The sequence below is a fragment of the Montipora foliosa genome, unplaced genomic scaffold (genome assembly GCF_036669935.1).
Source record: "Montipora foliosa isolate CH-2021 unplaced genomic scaffold, ASM3666993v2 scaffold_114, whole genome shotgun sequence".
Taxonomy (NCBI): Eukaryota; Metazoa; Cnidaria; class Anthozoa; order Scleractinia; family Acroporidae; genus Montipora; species Montipora foliosa.
Window position 1 is genome coordinate 6519 of NW_027179413.1, and position 17203 is coordinate 23721.

Genomic DNA, 17203 nt, shown 5'->3' on the forward strand with positions numbered 1-17203 from the left:
TGCCCACTGGCAAAACTGATGCAAAAGCAATGCAACACGATGTTGATTATTCCGTCTGCAAGGATGACAGGAAATGTAAAAACAAAGCAGATAGGAAAATGGTTCAAGCTTTAGACAACGTACCGTATAATGAAAGACAATGGGGGCATTGGGTAGCGAGAAATGTCATCAATACAAAGCAGAAACTAGGTCTAGGAGTTTCAAAAAACGGAAAAAGCCGTCGGGTAACTGGCAAGAAAAATTAGCAGATGAATTACATGCATCCATAAGGCGCAACTTTACTCGGCGGCGTGTAATCGTGAATCATATTGATGAAATATGGGCAAGTGATCTAGTTGAAATGCAACAGTTTAGCAAATGGAATAAAGGTTATCGGTATCTTCTTATGGTTATCGATGTTTTCAGTAAATACGGTTGGATTGTCCCATTGAAGGATAAGAAAGGCGAATCTGTCACTGAAGCATTTAAAACAATATTCAAGGAAGGCAGAAGACCACAATATTTATGGGTTGATAAGGGAAAGGAGTTCTATAACAAACACTTGAAAGACTTGTTGGATAAAAATGGGATACATATGTACTCCACTGAAAATGAGGAGAAATCCTCAGTGGTTGAAAGGTGGAATAGAACAATTAAATCCAAAATGTGGAAACAGTTCACTGTTCAAGGTAATACAATGTATCTCGATATGTTACCCAAACTAGTGAAACAGTACAACAACACAAAACATTCAAGCATAAAAATGACTCCTGTAGAAGCATCTAATAAGAGGAATGAAGGTATAGTTTACTTCAATCTATACGGTGACACAGAAACATTAAAACAAAAACAAATTCAAGGTTGGTGATAAGGTTCGAATATCTAAGTATAAACGGAATGTGTTCGACAAGGGTTACACACCAAATTGGACAGAAGAAGTGTTCACAGTTGATAAGATCCAATATACTAATCCAATAACATACAAACTAAAAGATCTCAGAGGTGAAGACATCCAAGGGAGTTTTTATGAACCTGAATTATTAAAAGCAAAGCAGGATATTTTCCGTATTGATAAAGTGATCAGAAGAGACTATAAAAAGAAACAAGCTTTGGTAAAATGGAAGGGATACAGTGATGAATTCAACAGTTGGATACCATTGAAAGACATTGAAAACATATGAATTGTGGTCGAACAAACGCGCATAAAGACTTATAAAAAAATAAAAATATATACTTATATTATATGGACAAGTTTGAAAATGAAGAAAAGTTTCGTTTCTATTATGAGAGCGATCAAGACTCTGGTTCAGATTCCGATTGGACGCCATCGCAAGAAAGTATATCTGAAGAAAGCTGCTCAAGTTCGCAAGAATCTGAGTCGTCACAAGACAGTGATGAATCTGTATAAAAACAGAATAAAAACATATAGTATATGAAAAAATATTCTGACAGACAAAAATACAAGTTGATCATTTGGTATTATTTATTGAATGACATCAAAGAAAATGACATAGAAAACGTGCTAAAAGAAAGATACCCAGAATACAAAATAGATTGGAAGGCGATGAGTGAAAGAATATCTTGGGCAGCAAAGCGTAAGTATGCACGAAAAATGTATCCATGGATAATACAAACAAAAAATGAAGACGGAGTGATTTTTCATCTTCCTTTTGAATATTTGTGTGAGCTATAAGTATATGTTCAAAGGATCAGAAATAGTGAGAACATTATGTTTGAGAAAATTGGTTGTTGAAGCAATATGCGACATAATGGTCCGAAACGCCAGTTACATGCATTTTGTTCGAACAATGGAAATGCCAATGATCAGACATGCATTGAAAACAGGCGTACCAAAAAAAGAAATCCTGAAAATATTCAACAAGATGGATGCCAAAATGATGTTTTTGTACAGAGAATTCGAAAGATACGTAAATTTTCTGGCTCCATTGAAAATGGTGCAAGAATAATACATAAAAATAAAATATATAGTGATATAATATGGAAGATAGAAGACCAGTTGGCCGTCCAAGATTCTACACTGCAGAAGAAAGAAGACGAAACAAAAACGATTACATGTTGCGTAAAGAGTGGTATTGCAAAATATGCGACAATGGAAAAAATTACACCCTTGCGGGCAAAACTTGTCATCTCAAAACACAAAAACATTTCAAAAATTCATTCACTTACAACATAGGTTATATTTATGACAAAAACGAAAATAGCAGCAATTAATTTATGTCACTTCCAAGTTAAATACATACTCCTGTATGTGTTAAACTATAAACGCACCATATTTTTATTTAAAGAATTGTTTCCTATATAAAATATATAGTTATGAAAAATAATATCTCAAGTAATGGTAATAATAGCATGAACAAAAAATTAATATACGAAAAAATCAGAGTTTCACTCAATCGATACAGAAGACAAGAAATCAGAATGGCTGGTTCATTCACAAAGAAAAATTCATCATTTTCAAGACTGTTTGAACAGCGAATTGATAAAATTGGTGGAAGGCGCGTGCGTGTTTCTGTCACAGTGTTTGTCACTATCAGGGATTTGCATAAAGACAGAGACATGAAAAGATTATTTGGTCCATTTGACACAGTTGTACCGAAATTGAGTCTTGAAGACATGTACAAATTCTTCATGTACACATTATTGACCAGCAATTTCACATTGTTGTCAGCTGATATGATTACAGAAATAGGTGGCAGAGTGATAACATATAATCCACAATTTTTTGCTCATCATTTCATGGCTGGTTTGAAGTTGGAATCATATTTGTTGAGCAATCAAAGAAAACCAAAATCATATGGCTCTGATAGTTGTGTGCTTGATTATGTTTGGGATCAAGTACGAGGTAAAAGAGGTTTTAAAACATACGATTATAACAAATTGAAAAACGAGATCTTCAAATATTGTGCAGATCCACCCAGAATGACAACAAAAGAATTGATTGATTGGGCCAAAAATTGCCATCCAAATGTGTCAATACACGCATATGATAGCACATACAGGAAATTCAAATCACATACCAGAAAGAACAATTGTGATGTTTCACTTGTTTACATTGTCAAAGACCATCATTGTTATCCCATTACAGACGAAAAATTGAAACTTACTGCAGCCAAAGCAAACCAAGGAGGCTGTGATAACTTATTAAAATACATGACTGACATGAAATGGTCCAGAAATCACGAATATGTGTATAAACTGGATAAATTTGACGATATTCATGAATTAGACAAAAAAGACAACATTATTGTTTTGCCTGAAGATGTTAAAATGATGCAAGCCATTGATGCATACATTAATTCCACCTGTTATTATGTGGAATACTTGCATTGGGACAACAATGGAATATTGGATGGTTTCATAGATCACAGGAACAACATGTTTCTCTTGAACAACGAATACGACATCAGAAAATCCATATGTGATCATCTGCTTGGTTTGTATAAAACACATGACTTTATGTGGGTTAATCAAACTTACACAAGTTTGGCTTCTGCACTGTTCAAACAAATGTGTGGTTATTTACCGCAATCGACATACAATGTGCAAACTCGTGAAATGCTTGATGATTATTATCCAAGGGCTCTTCAATGGTGCACAACTGAAGACATTCCTGATGATGTGGTCAACATTGATATATCCAAATCGTATCCAAATGTTCTGCTCAACAATGGTATGGCAATTCCAGTTTACAGTATTCACGACGTAGTAGAGCCATTTTATTGCAAAAGCGATCTTAGAAGATGTGGTGAATTTTACATTGAAGAAACGATATTGTACAATTATGGAACACCTTTGAAAATCGAAGCTGGTTTTTATGGAAACGCTTTGGTGTCATATTTGGTTGATGAACTGAACATGTCTGTCAAGCAGATTAAATACAAAATTGTTTCTAAGAAAGCTCTTAAGCCTGACACATTCAAGCCGTTTTTGAAACATGTATTTGAAATATTTCCCGAAGACAAAGCCAAACGATTGGCAAACAGTTTCATTGGTGATCTAGGAAGGAAATACAACAGGACCAATACAGGTTTCACTTGTGTTGAATATGATACAGCAATGGCTTGTTGGACTCAAGGTATCAAAGACGGGCGCAATATCGTGATTGACAGCTACAATGAAATCTACTTGATCAAGGAACAAAAATGCGAACGGTTGTTTTCAGACAATACAAGTGTGAACAGATTTGTTGTTTCTCAAGCAATATTGAAGTGTTTGGAGCTTATTCGTAAATGCTATGGTGAAAAAAGTGCGTTATATGCTTACAATACAGATGGTATATTTATTACAAATCCAAATATCATATTGGAGAACAAAAAAGATGTTGTGTTTGACATCAAGAATATCGGTCAAGCATATATCACTGACAGTCCACTATGCTACTTTGAGCGCCATTACAGAGAAAACATGGATTTTGAATGTTATAAAGCAGTGGAAGGCAAAGGTTGCATGTATAATGGTCAAGCTGGTTCTGGCAAAACGACCAAATTGTGTAAAATGGTAATGAAAACTGATAAGCCAATTGTGTTAAGTTTTACAAATAAGGCTGTCCAGAATGTCAAAGACAGATTGAGAAAAATGGGATGCGATTCTAGTAAACCGTTTGAAGGATTACCGGTTAAGATGAGTAGCAAAAACAAAAACTTTCGGTCATATGTTGAAGAAATTAAAACACGTGCAGAAAAAAACAAAATTGATCCCGACGCTATTTGTCATACATTTGATTCTTATTTTTGTGAATGGAATGGCATGACAACAGAAACAAATCTCAAGAGTTTGAAAGACAAAACAGTCTTTGTGGAAGAATTTTCAATGGTACCAAACAAGTGGATGACATTAATTTACAAAGCCTTCTTGTTGTACGGTATCGAGGTCTACATGTTTGGTGATCCAAATCAATGTTCTCCCGTTGAATCTGGCAGTAAAATATGCTATGACTATCTCAAATCTGCGTCTGTCAGACAAATGTGCCCCAAAAATGCAACATTGAAATATATCGAGGATTCATGTCGATATGACAAAAAAACGCACATTGTGCTCGATGGATTCTTGAAGAAAGGCAAATTGGCAAAAAACTTCTCTATGACACGAAAATTGTACAAAAACATATGTTATTTAAACAAAACAAGGATCGAAGTAAATACTCAATGTTGTGACAAGTTTGTGGAGGGCAAGGAATACGAAAATGTTGAGTTTACGTACAATGACAAAAAGGAAACGTATAAAGTGTGTGCTGGAATGCCTGTTATTGCAACTGATAACATCAAGGAACATAAAATATTTAATACAATGGAGTTTTTGGTGGAAGATGTATCGGAAGATTCATTCTGGATTAATGGAGTAGAGTTTGACTTGAAAACATTTTCTCGGTGTTTCATTCCAAGTTTTTGTGTAACCGCTCATAAATGCCAAGGAGCAGATATTGATGAACCTTACAACATTTATGATGTCAATAGAATGGACAAAAAACTATTGTACACTGCTTTGAGCAGAACCACCAAATTCGAATATATTCATCTTGACAACAAAGATTTGAACAACAAATATAAAAATCGTACAATGCCATGTTTAGAATTGACCAATGCCAAATTCAACAGTCTGTATAGTGAAGGCAAAATATACAAAGTGCTTGTTGACGACAAGGTTTACATTGGATCAACGTGCGAGGATTTGGCAACACGATTAAATCGACACCTGAAGGACCGCAAAAGCCAAATATATAAATACAGGAAGAAAAAGCCTGTGATTGAACTGATCATTAAAGCGCCAACAAACGACAAAAAAAGTTTAGAAAAAATAGAAAATGCTTACATACAAGATTATGCTGAAAAATGTGGTGAATTATTGCTGAACGTAAAAGCAAATCCATTAAAACCGAAAAAGGTTCAATTCAAAGTACAAATGGAAAATCAAAAACAGTTAGAAGAACGTATTGCTAAATTAGATGACAAAATAAAAATAAAAGACAATGAAAATGATAAGTATCTATATTTCGACAATGTAATCTTTGGTAAGCGATATAAGACAATGGCAAGATATGCTAACAATGATAAAGAAGCTGCTCTAGAACAGATCAGTGAGAAAAAACGTAAGTTGATTGAAGAGTTAACAATACATTTTGACTAATTTTAGTTTTTGTGCAATTATGCCCCTTTGGGGCTCGATTGGATTTTCTTTGTGCGTTTTGACCCCCAGTATTTGCAGTGCGTTTTTACCCCTAATGGTTGCAGAATGTGCTTTTTTACCCCTATAGAATTCGTGCGTTTTGACCCCCAAGAGAGTGAGTGTGGGTTTTGGCAATCACAGCTGTCGTAGTGTCATGATAAACGTTTTTGCTGTTTTTACTGGAAAACTGCTGCAAACACTACAAAATAGCAGTTTTCATAAAACGCGTTATTTAGACGCTAAAACGAACGTTTTGCACAATTTTGCACTGGCAGTGTAATTTTAACTTTTTTAAAAATTGGTCATGATAAACGTTTTTGCTGTTTTTACTGGAAAACTGCTGCAAACACTGCAAAATAGCAGTTTTCATAAAACGTGTTATTTAGACGCTAAAACGAACGTTTTGCACAATTTTGCACTGGCACTGTAATTTTAACTTTTTTAAAAATTGGTCATGATAAACGTTTTTGCTGTTTTTACTGGAAAACTGCTGCAAACACTGCAAAATAGCAGGTTTTATAAAACGTGTTATTTAGAGGCTAAAACGAACGTTTTGCACAATTTTGCACTGGCACTGTAATTTTAACTTTTTTAAAATTGGTCATGATAAACGTTTTTGCGGTTTTTACTGGAAAACTGCTGCAAACACTGCAAAATAGCAGTTTTTATAAAACGTGTTATTTAGAGGCTAAAACGAACGTTTTGCACAATTTTGCACTGGCACTGTAATTTTAACTTTTTAAAAATTGGTCATGATAAACGTTTTTGCTGTTTTTACTGGAAAACTGCTGCAAACACTGCAAAATAGCAGTTTTCATAAAACGTGTTATTTAGAGGCTAAAACGAACGTTTTGCACAATTTTGCACTGGCACTGTAATTTTAACTTGTTTAAAAATTGGTCATGATAAACGTTTTTGCTGTTTTTACTGGAAAACTGCTGCAAACACTGCAAAATAGCAGTTTTCATAAAACGTGTTATTTAGAGGCTAAAACGAACGTTTTGCACAATTTTGCACTGGCACTGTAATTTTAACTTTTTTAAAAATTGGTCATGATAAACGTTTTTGCTGTTTTTACTGGAAAACTGCTGCAAACACTGCAAAATAGCAGTTTTCATAAAACGTGTTATTTAGAGGCTAAAACGAACGTTTTGCACAATTTTGCACTGGCACTGTAATTTTAACTTGTTTAAAAATTGGTCTTGATAAACGTTTTTGCTGTTTTTACTGGAAAACTGCTGCAAACACTGCAAAATAGCAGTTTTCATAAAACGTGTTATTTAGAGGCTAAAACGAACGTTTTGCACAATTTTGCACTGGCACTGTAATTTTAACTTTTTTAAAAATTGGTCATGATAAACGTTTTTGCTGTTTTTACTGGAAAACTGCTGCAAACACTGCAAAATAGCAGTTTTCATAAAACGTGTTATTTAGAGGCTAAAACGAACGTTTTGCACAATTTTGCACTGGCACTGTAATTTTAACTTTTTTAAAAATTGGTCATGATAAACGTTTTTGCTGTTTTTACTGGAAAACTGCTGCAAACACTGCAAAATAGCAGTTTTCATAAAACGTGTTATTTAGAGGCTAAAACGAACGTTTTGCACAATTTTGCACTGGCACTGTAATTTTAACTTTTTTAAAAATTGGTCATGATAAACGTTTTTGCTGTTTTTACTGGAAAACTGCTGCAAACACTGCAAAATAGCAGTTTTCATAAAACGTGTTATTTAGAGGCTAAAACGAACGTTTTGCACAATTTTGCACTGGCACTGTAATTTTAACTTTTTTAAAATTGGTCATGATAAACGTTTTTGCTGTTTTTACTGGAAAACTGCTGCAAACACTGCAAAATAGCAGTTTTCATAAAACGTGTTATTTAGAGGCTAAAACGAACGTTTTGCACAATTTTGCACTGGCACTGTAATTTTAACTTTTTTAAAAATTGGTCATGATAAACGTTTTTGCTGTTTTTACTGGAAAACTGCTGCAAACACTGCAAAATAGCAGTTTTCATAAAACGTGTTATTTAGAGGCTAAAACGAACGTTTTGCACAATTTTGCACTGGCACTGTAATTTTAACTTTTTTAAAATTGGTCATGATAAACGTTTTTGCTGTTTTTACTGGAAAACTGCTGCAAACACTGCAAAATAGCAGTTTTCATAAAACGTGTTATTTAGAGGCTAAAACGAACGTTTTGCACAATTTTGCACTGGCACTGTAATTTTAACTTTTTTAAAAATTGGTCATGATAAACGTTTTTGCTGTTTTTACTGGAAAACTGCTGCAAACACTGCAAAATAGCAGTTTTCATAAAACGTGTTATTTAGAGGCTAAAACGAACGTTTTGCACAATTTTGCACTGGCACTGTAATTTTAACTTTTTTAAAATTGGTCATGATAAACGTTTTTGCTGTTTTTACTGGAAAACTGCTGCAAACACTGCAAAATAGCAGTTTTCATAAAACGTGTTATTTAGAGGCTAAAACGAACGTTTTGCACAATTTTGCACTGGCACTGTAATTTTAACTTTTTTAAAAATTGGTCATGATAAACGTTTTTGCTGTTTTTACTGGAAAACTGCTGCAAACACTGCAAAATAGCAGTTTTCATAAAACGTGTTATTTAGAGGCTAAAACGAACGTTTTGCACAATTTTGCACTGGCACTGTAATTTTAACTTTTTTAAAAATTGGTCATGATAAACGTTTTTGCTGTTTTTACTGGAAAACTGCTGCAAACACTGCAAAATAGCAGTTTTCATAAAACGTGTTATTTAGAGGCTAAAACGAACGTTTTGCACAATTTTGCACTGGCACTGTAATTTTAACTTTTTTAAAAATTGGTCATGATAAACGTTTTTGCTGTTTTTACTGGAAAACTGCTGCAAACACTGCAAAATAGCAGTTTTCATAAAACGTGTTATTTAGAGGCTAAAACGAACGTTTTGCACAATTTTGCACTGGCACTGTAATTTTAACTTTTTTAAAAATTGGTCATGATAAACGTTTTTGCTGTTTTTACTGGAAAACTGCTGCAAACACTGCAAAATAGCAGTTTTCATAAAACGTGTTATTTAGAGGCTAAAACGAACGTTTTGCACAATTTTGCACTGGCACTGTAATTTTAACTTTTTTAAAAATTGGTCATGATAAACGTTTTTGCTGTTTTTACTGGAAAACTGCTGCAAACACTGCAAAATAGCAGTTTTCATAAAACGTGTTATTTAGAGGCTAAAACGAACGTTTTGCACAATTTTGCACTGGCACTGTAATTTTAACTTTTTTAAAATTGGTCATGATAAACGTTTTTGCTGTTTTTACTGGAAAACTGCTGCAAACACTGCAAAATAGCAGTTTTCATAAAACGTGTTATTTAGAGGCTAAAACGAACGTTTTGCACAATTTTGCACTGGCACTGTAATTTTAACTTTTTTAAAAATTGGTCATGATAAACGTTTTTGCTGTTTTTACTGGAAAACTGCTGCAAACACTGCAAAATAGCAGTTTTCATAAAACGTGTTATTTAGAGGCTAAAACGAACGTTTTGCACAATTTTGCACTGGCACTGTAATTTTAACTTTTTTAAAAATTGGTCATGATAAACGTTTTTGCTGTTTTTACTGGAAAACTGCTGCAAACACTGCAAAATAGCAGTTTTCATAAAACGTGTTATTTAGAGGCTAAAACGAACGTTTTGCACAATTTTGCACTGGCACTGTAATTTTAACTTTTTTAAAATTGGTCATGATAAACGTTTTTGCTGTTTTTACTGGAAAACTGCTGCAAACACTGCAAAATAGCAGTTTTCATAAAACGTGTTATTTAGAGGCTAAAACGAACGTTTTGCACAATTTTGCACTGGCACTGTAATTTTAACTTTTTTAAAAATTGGTCATGATAAACGTTTTTGCTGTTTTTACTGGAAAACTGCTGCAAACACTGCAAAATAGCAGTTTTCATAAAACGTGTTATTTAGAGGCTAAAACGAACGTTTTGCACAATTTTGCACTGGCACTGTAATTTTAACTTTTTTAAAAATTGGTCATGATAAACGTTTTTGCTGTTTTTACTGGAAAACTGCTGCAAACACTGCAAAATAGCAGTTTTCATAAAACGTGTTATTTAGAGGCTAAAACGAACGTTTTGCACAATTTTGCACTGGCACTGTAATTTTAACTTTTTTAAAAATTGGTCATGATAAACGTTTTTGCTGTTTTTACTGGAAAACTGCTGCAAACACTGCAAAATAGCAGTTTTCATAAAACGTGTTATTTAGAGGCTAAAACGAACGTTTTGCACAATTTTGCACTGGCACTGTAATTTTAACTTTTTTAAAAATTGGTCATGATAAACGTTTTTGCTGTTTTTACTGGAAAACTGCTGCAAACACTGCAAAATAGCAGTTTTCATAAAACGTGTTATTTAGAGGCTAAAACGAACGTTTTGCACAATTTTGCACTGGCACTGTAATTTTAACTTTTTTAAAAATTGGTCATGATAAACGTTTTTGCTGTTTTTACTGGAAAACTGCTGCAAACACTGCAAAATAGCAGTTTTCATAAAACGTGTTATTTAGAGGCTAAAACGAACGTTTTGCACAATTTTGCACTGGCACTGTAATTTTAACTTTTTTAAAAATTGGTCATGATAAACGTTTTTGCTGTTTTTACTGGAAAACTGCTGCAAACACTGCAAAATAGCAGTTTTCATAAAACGTGTTATTTAGAGGCTAAAACGAACGTTTTGCACAATTTTGCACTGGCACTGTAATTTTAACTTTTTTAAAAATTGGTCATGATAAACGTTTTTGCTGTTTTTACTGGAAAACTGCTGCAAACACTGCAAAATAGCAGTTTTCATAAAACGTGTTATTTAGAGGCTAAAACGAACGTTTTGCACAATTTTGCACTGGCACTGTAATTTTAACTTTTTTAAAATTGGTCATGATAAACGTTTTTGCTGTTTTTACTGGAAAACTGCTGCAAACACTGCAAAATAGCAGTTTTCATAAAACGTGTTATTTAGAGGCTAAAACGAACGTTTTGCACAATTTTGCACTGGCACTGTAATTTTAACTTTTTTAAAATTGGTCATGATAAACGTTTTTGCTGTTTTTACTGGAAAACTGCTGCAAACACTGCAAAATAGCAGTTTTCATAAAACGTGTTATTTAGAGGCTAAAACGAACGTTTTGCACAATTTTGCACTGGCACTGTAATTTTAACTTTTTTAAAAATTGGTCATGATAAACGTTTTTGCTGTTTTTACTGGAAAACTGCTGCAAACACTGCAAAATAGCAGTTTTCATAAAACGTGTTATTTAGAGGCTAAAACGAACGTTTTGCACAATTTTGCACTGGCACTGTAATTTTAACTTTTTTAAAAATTGGTCATGATAAACGTTTTTGCTGTTTTTACTGGAAAACTGCTGCAAACACTGCAAAATAGCAGTTTTCATAAAACGTGTTATTTAGAGGCTAAAACGAACGTTTTGCACAATTTTGCACTGGCACTGTAATTTTAACTTTTTTAAAAATTGGTCATGATAAACGTTTTTGCTGTTTTTACTGGAAAACTGCTGCAAACACTGCAAAATAGCAGTTTTCATAAAACGTGTTATTTAGAGGCTAAAACGAACGTTTTGCACAATTTTGCACTGGCACTGTAATTTTAACTTTTTTAAAAATTGGTCATGATAAACGTTTTTGCTGTTTTTACTGGAAAACTGCTGCAAACACTGCAAAATAGCAGTTTTCATAAAACGTGTTATTTAGAGGCTAAAACGAACGTTTTGCACAATTTTGCACTGGCACTGTAATTTTAACTTTTTTAAAAATTGGTCATGATAAACGTTTTTGCTGTTTTTACTGGAAAACTGCTGCAAACACTGCAAAATAGCAGTTTTCATAAAACGTGTTATTTAGAGGCTAAAACGAACGTTTTGCACAATTTTGCACTGGCACTGTAATTTTAACTTTTTTAAAAATTGGTCATGATAAACGTTTTTGCTGTTTTTACTGGAAAACTGCTGCAAACACTGCAAAATAGCAGTTTTCATAAAACGTGTTATTTAGAGGCTAAAACGAACGTTTTGCACAATTTTGCACTGGCACTGTAATTTTAACTTTTTTAAAAATTGGTCATGATAAACGTTTTTGCTGTTTTTACTGGAAAACTGCTGCAAACACTGCAAAATAGCAGTTTTCATAAAACGTGTTATTTAGAGGCTAAAACGAACGTTTTGCACAATTTTGCACTGGCACTGTAATTTTAACTTTTTTAAAAATTGGTCATGATAAACGTTTTTGCTGTTTTTACTGGAAAACTGCTGCAAACACTGCAAAATAGCAGTTTTCATAAAACGTGTTATTTAGAGGCTAAAACGAACGTTTTGCACAATTTTGCACTGGCACTGTAATTTTAACTTTTTTAAAATTGGTCATGATAAACGTTTTTGCTGTTTTTACTGGAAAACTGCTGCAAACACTGCAAAATAGCAGTTTTCATAAAACGTGTTATTTAGAGGCTAAAACGAACGTTTTGCACAATTTTGCACTGGCACTGTAATTTTAACTTTTTTAAAAATTGGTCATGATAAACGTTTTTGCTGTTTTTACTGGAAAACTGCTGCAAACACTGCAAAATAGCAGTTTTCATAAAACGTGTTATTTAGAGGCTAAAACGAACGTTTTGCACAATTTTGCACTGGCACTGTAATTTTAACTTTTTTAAAAATTGGTCATGATAAACGTTTTTGCTGTTTTTACTGGAAAACTGCTGCAAACACTGCAAAATAGCAGTTTTCATAAAACGTGTTATTTAGAGGCTAAAACGAACGTTTTGCACAATTTTGCACTGGCACTGTAATTTTAACTTTTTTAAAAATTGGTCATGATAAACGTTTTTGCTGTTTTTACTGGAAAACTGCTGCAAACACTGCAAAATAGCAGTTTTCATAAAACGTGTTATTTAGAGGCTAAAACGAACGTTTTGCACAATTTTGCACTGGCACTGTAATTTTAACTTTTTTAAAAATTGGTCATGATAAACGTTTTTGCTGTTTTTACTGGAAAACTGCTGCAAACACTGCAAAATAGCAGTTTTCATAAAACGTGTTATTTAGAGGCTAAAACGAACGTTTTGCACAATTTTGCACTGGCACTGTAATTTTAACTTTTTTAAAAATTGGTCATGATAAACGTTTTTGCTGTTTTTACTGGAAAACTGCTGCAAACACTGCAAAATAGCAGTTTTCATAAAACGTGTTATTTAGAGGCTAAAACGAACGTTTTGCACAATTTTGCACTGGCACTGTAATTTTAACTTTTTTAAAAATTGGTCATGATAAACGTTTTTGCTGTTTTTACTGGAAAACTGCTGCAAACACTGCAAAATAGCAGTTTTCATAAAACGTGTTATTTAGAGGCTAAAACGAACGTTTTGCACAATTTTGCACTGGCACTGTAATTTTAACTTTTTTAAAAATTGGTCATGATAAACGTTTTTGCTGTTTTTACTGGAAAACTGCTGCAAACACTGCAAAATAGCAGTTTTCATAAAACGTGTTATTTAGAGGCTAAAACGAACGTTTTGCACAATTTTGCACTGGCACTGTAATTTTAACTTTTTTAAAAATTGGTCATGATAAACGTTTTTGCTGTTTTTACTGGAAAACTGCTGCAAACACTGCAAAATAGCAGTTTTCATAAAACGTGTTATTTAGAGGCTAAAACGAACGTTTTGCACAATTTTGCACTGGCACTGTAATTTTAACTTTTTTAAAAATTGGTCATGATAAACGTTTTTGCTGTTTTTACTGGAAAACTGCTGCAAACACTGCAAAATAGCAGTTTTCATAAAACGTGTTATTTAGAGGCTAAAACGAACGTTTTGCACAATTTTGCACTGGCACTGTAATTTTAACTTTTTTAAAAATTGGTCATGATAAACGTTTTTGCTGTTTTTACTGGAAAACTGCTGCAAACACTGCAAAATAGCAGTTTTCATAAAACGTGTTATTTAGAGGCTAAAACGAACGTTTTGCACAATTTTGCACTGGCACTGTAATTTTAACTTTTTTAAAAATTGGTCATGATAAACGTTTTTGCTGTTTTTACTGGAAAACTGCTGCAAACACTGCAAAATAGCAGTTTTCATAAAACGTGTTATTTAGAGGCTAAAACGAACGTTTTGCACAATTTTGCACTGGCACTGTAATTTTAACTTTTTTAAAAATTGGTCATGATAAACGTTTTTGCTGTTTTTACTGGAAAACTGCTGCAAACACTGCAAAATAGCAGTTTTCATAAAACGTGTTATTTAGAGGCTAAAACGAACGTTTTGCACAATTTTGCACTGGCACTGTAATTTTAACTTTTTTAAAAATTGGTCATGATAAACGTTTTTGCTGTTTTTACTGGAAAACTGCTGCAAACACTGCAAAATAGCAGTTTTCATAAAACGTGTTATTTAGAGGCTAAAACGAACGTTTTGCACAATTTTGCACTGGCACTGTAATTTTAACTTTTTTAAAATTGGTCATGATAAACGTTTTTGCTGTTTTTACTGGAAAACTGCTGCAAACACTGCAAAATAGCAGTTTTCATAAAACGTGTTATTTAGAGGCTAAAACGAACGTTTTGCACAATTTTGCACTGGCACTGTAATTTTAACTTTTTTAAAAATTGGTCATGATAAACGTTTTTGCTGTTTTTACTGGAAAACTGCTGCAAACACTGCAAAATAGCAGTTTTCATAAAACGTGTTATTTAGAGGCTAAAACGAACGTTTTGCACAATTTTGCACTGGCACTGTAATTTTAACTTTTTTAAAAATTGGTCATGATAAACGTTTTTGCTGTTTTTACTGGAAAACTGCTGCAAACACTGCAAAATAGCAGTTTTCATAAAACGTGTTATTTAGAGGCTAAAACGAACGTTTTGCACAATTTTGCACTGGCACTGTAATTTTAACTTTTTTAAAAATTGGTCATGATAAACGTTTTTGCTGTTTTTACTGGAAAACTGCTGCAAACACTGCAAAATAGCAGTTTTCATAAAACGTGTTATTTAGAGGCTAAAACGAACGTTTTGCACAATTTTGCACTGGCACTGTAATTTTAACTTTTTTAAAAATTGGTCATGATAAACGTTTTTGCTGTTTTTACTGGAAAACTGCTGCAAACACTGCAAAATAGCAGTTTTCATAAAACGTGTTATTTAGAGGCTAAAACGAACGTTTTGCACAATTTTGCACTGGCACTGTAATTTTAACTTTTTTAAAAATTGGTCATGATAAACGTTTTTGCTGTTTTTACTGGAAAACTGCTGCAAACACTGCAAAATAGCAGTTTTCATAAAACGTGTTATTTAGAGGCTAAAACGAACGTTTTGCACAATTTTGCACTGGCACTGTAATTTTAACTTTTTTAAAAATTGGTCATGATAAACGTTTTTGCTGTTTTTACTGGAAAACTGCTGCAAACACTGCAAAATAGCAGTTTTCATAAAACGTGTTATTTAGAGGCTAAAACGAACGTTTTGCACAATTTTGCACTGGCACTGTAATTTTAACTTTTTTAAAAATTGGTCATGATAAACGTTTTTGCTGTTTTTACTGGAAAACTGCTGCAAACACTGCAAAATAGCAGTTTTCATAAAACGTGTTATTTAGAGGCTAAAACGAACGTTTTGCACAATTTTGCACTGGCACTGTAATTTTAACTTTTTTAAAAATTGGTCATGATAAACGTTTTTGCTGTTTTTACTGGAAAACTGCTGCAAACACTGCAAAATAGCAGTTTTCATAAAACGTGTTATTTAGAGGCTAAAACGAACGTTTTGCACAATTTTGCACTGGCACTGTAATTTTAACTTTTTTAAAATTGGTCATGATAAACGTTTTTGCTGTTTTTACTGGAAAACTGCTGCAAACACTGCAAAATAGCAGTTTTCATAAAACGTGTTATTTAGAGGCTAAAACGAACGTTTTGCACAATTTTGCACTGGCACTGTAATTTTAACTTTTTTAAAAATTGGTCATGATAAACGTTTTTGCTGTTTTTACTGGAAAACTGCTGCAAACACTGCAAAATAGCAGTTTTCATAAAACGTGTTATTTAGAGGCTAAAACGAACGTTTTGCACAATTTTGCACTGGCACTGTAATTTTAACTTTTTTAAAAATTGGTCATGATAAACGTTTTTGCTGTTTTTACTGGAAAACTGCTGCAAACACTGCAAAATAGCAGTTTTCATAAAACGTGTTATTTAGAGGCTAAAACGAACGTTTTGCACAATTTTGCACTGGCACTGTAATTTTAACTTTTTTAAAAATTGGTCATGATAAACGTTTTTGCTGTTTTTACTGGAAAACTGCTGCAAACACTGCAAAATAGCAGTTTTCATAAAACGTGTTATTTAGAGGCTAAAACGAACGTTTTGCACAATTTTGCACTGGCACTGTAATTTTAACTTTTTTAAAAATTGGTCATGATAAACGTTTTTGCTGTTTTTACTGGAAAACTGCTGCAAACACTGCAAAATAGCAGTTTTCATAAAACGTGTTATTTAGAGGCTAAAACGAACGTTTTGCACAATTTTGCACTGGCACTGTAATTTTAACTTTTTTAAAAATTGGTCATGATAAACGTTTTTGCTGTTTTTACTGGAAAACTGCTGCAAACACTGCAAAATAGCAGTTTTCATAAAACGTGTTATTTAGAGGCTAAAACGAACGTTTTGCACAATTTTGCACTGGCACTGTAATTTTAACTTTTTTAAAATTGGTCATGATAAACGTTTTTGCTGTTTTTACTGGAAAACTGCTGCAAACACTGCAAAATAGCAGTTTTCATAAAACGTGTTATTTAGAGGCTAAAACGAACGTTTTGCACAATTTTGCACTGGCACTGTAATTTTAACTTTTTTACAAATTGGTCATGATAAACGTTTATGCTGTTTTTACTGGAAAACTGCTGCAAACACTGCAAAATAGGAGTTTTCATAAATGTGTTATTTAGAGGCTAAAACGAACGTTTT

General features: G+C 33.0%; 1 protein-coding gene across 1 annotated transcript; it reads left to right on the forward strand.

Moving 5' to 3' along the window:
- Positions 1-2418: 2418 nt before the first annotated feature.
- LOC137985926 (uncharacterized) lies at positions 2419-6123 on the forward strand. Its single transcript, XM_068833369.1, has one exon. The coding sequence runs from the start codon at positions 2419-2421 to the stop codon at positions 6121-6123; it is 3705 nt and encodes a 1234-aa protein (XP_068689470.1).
- Positions 6124-17203: the final 11080 nt, after the last annotated feature.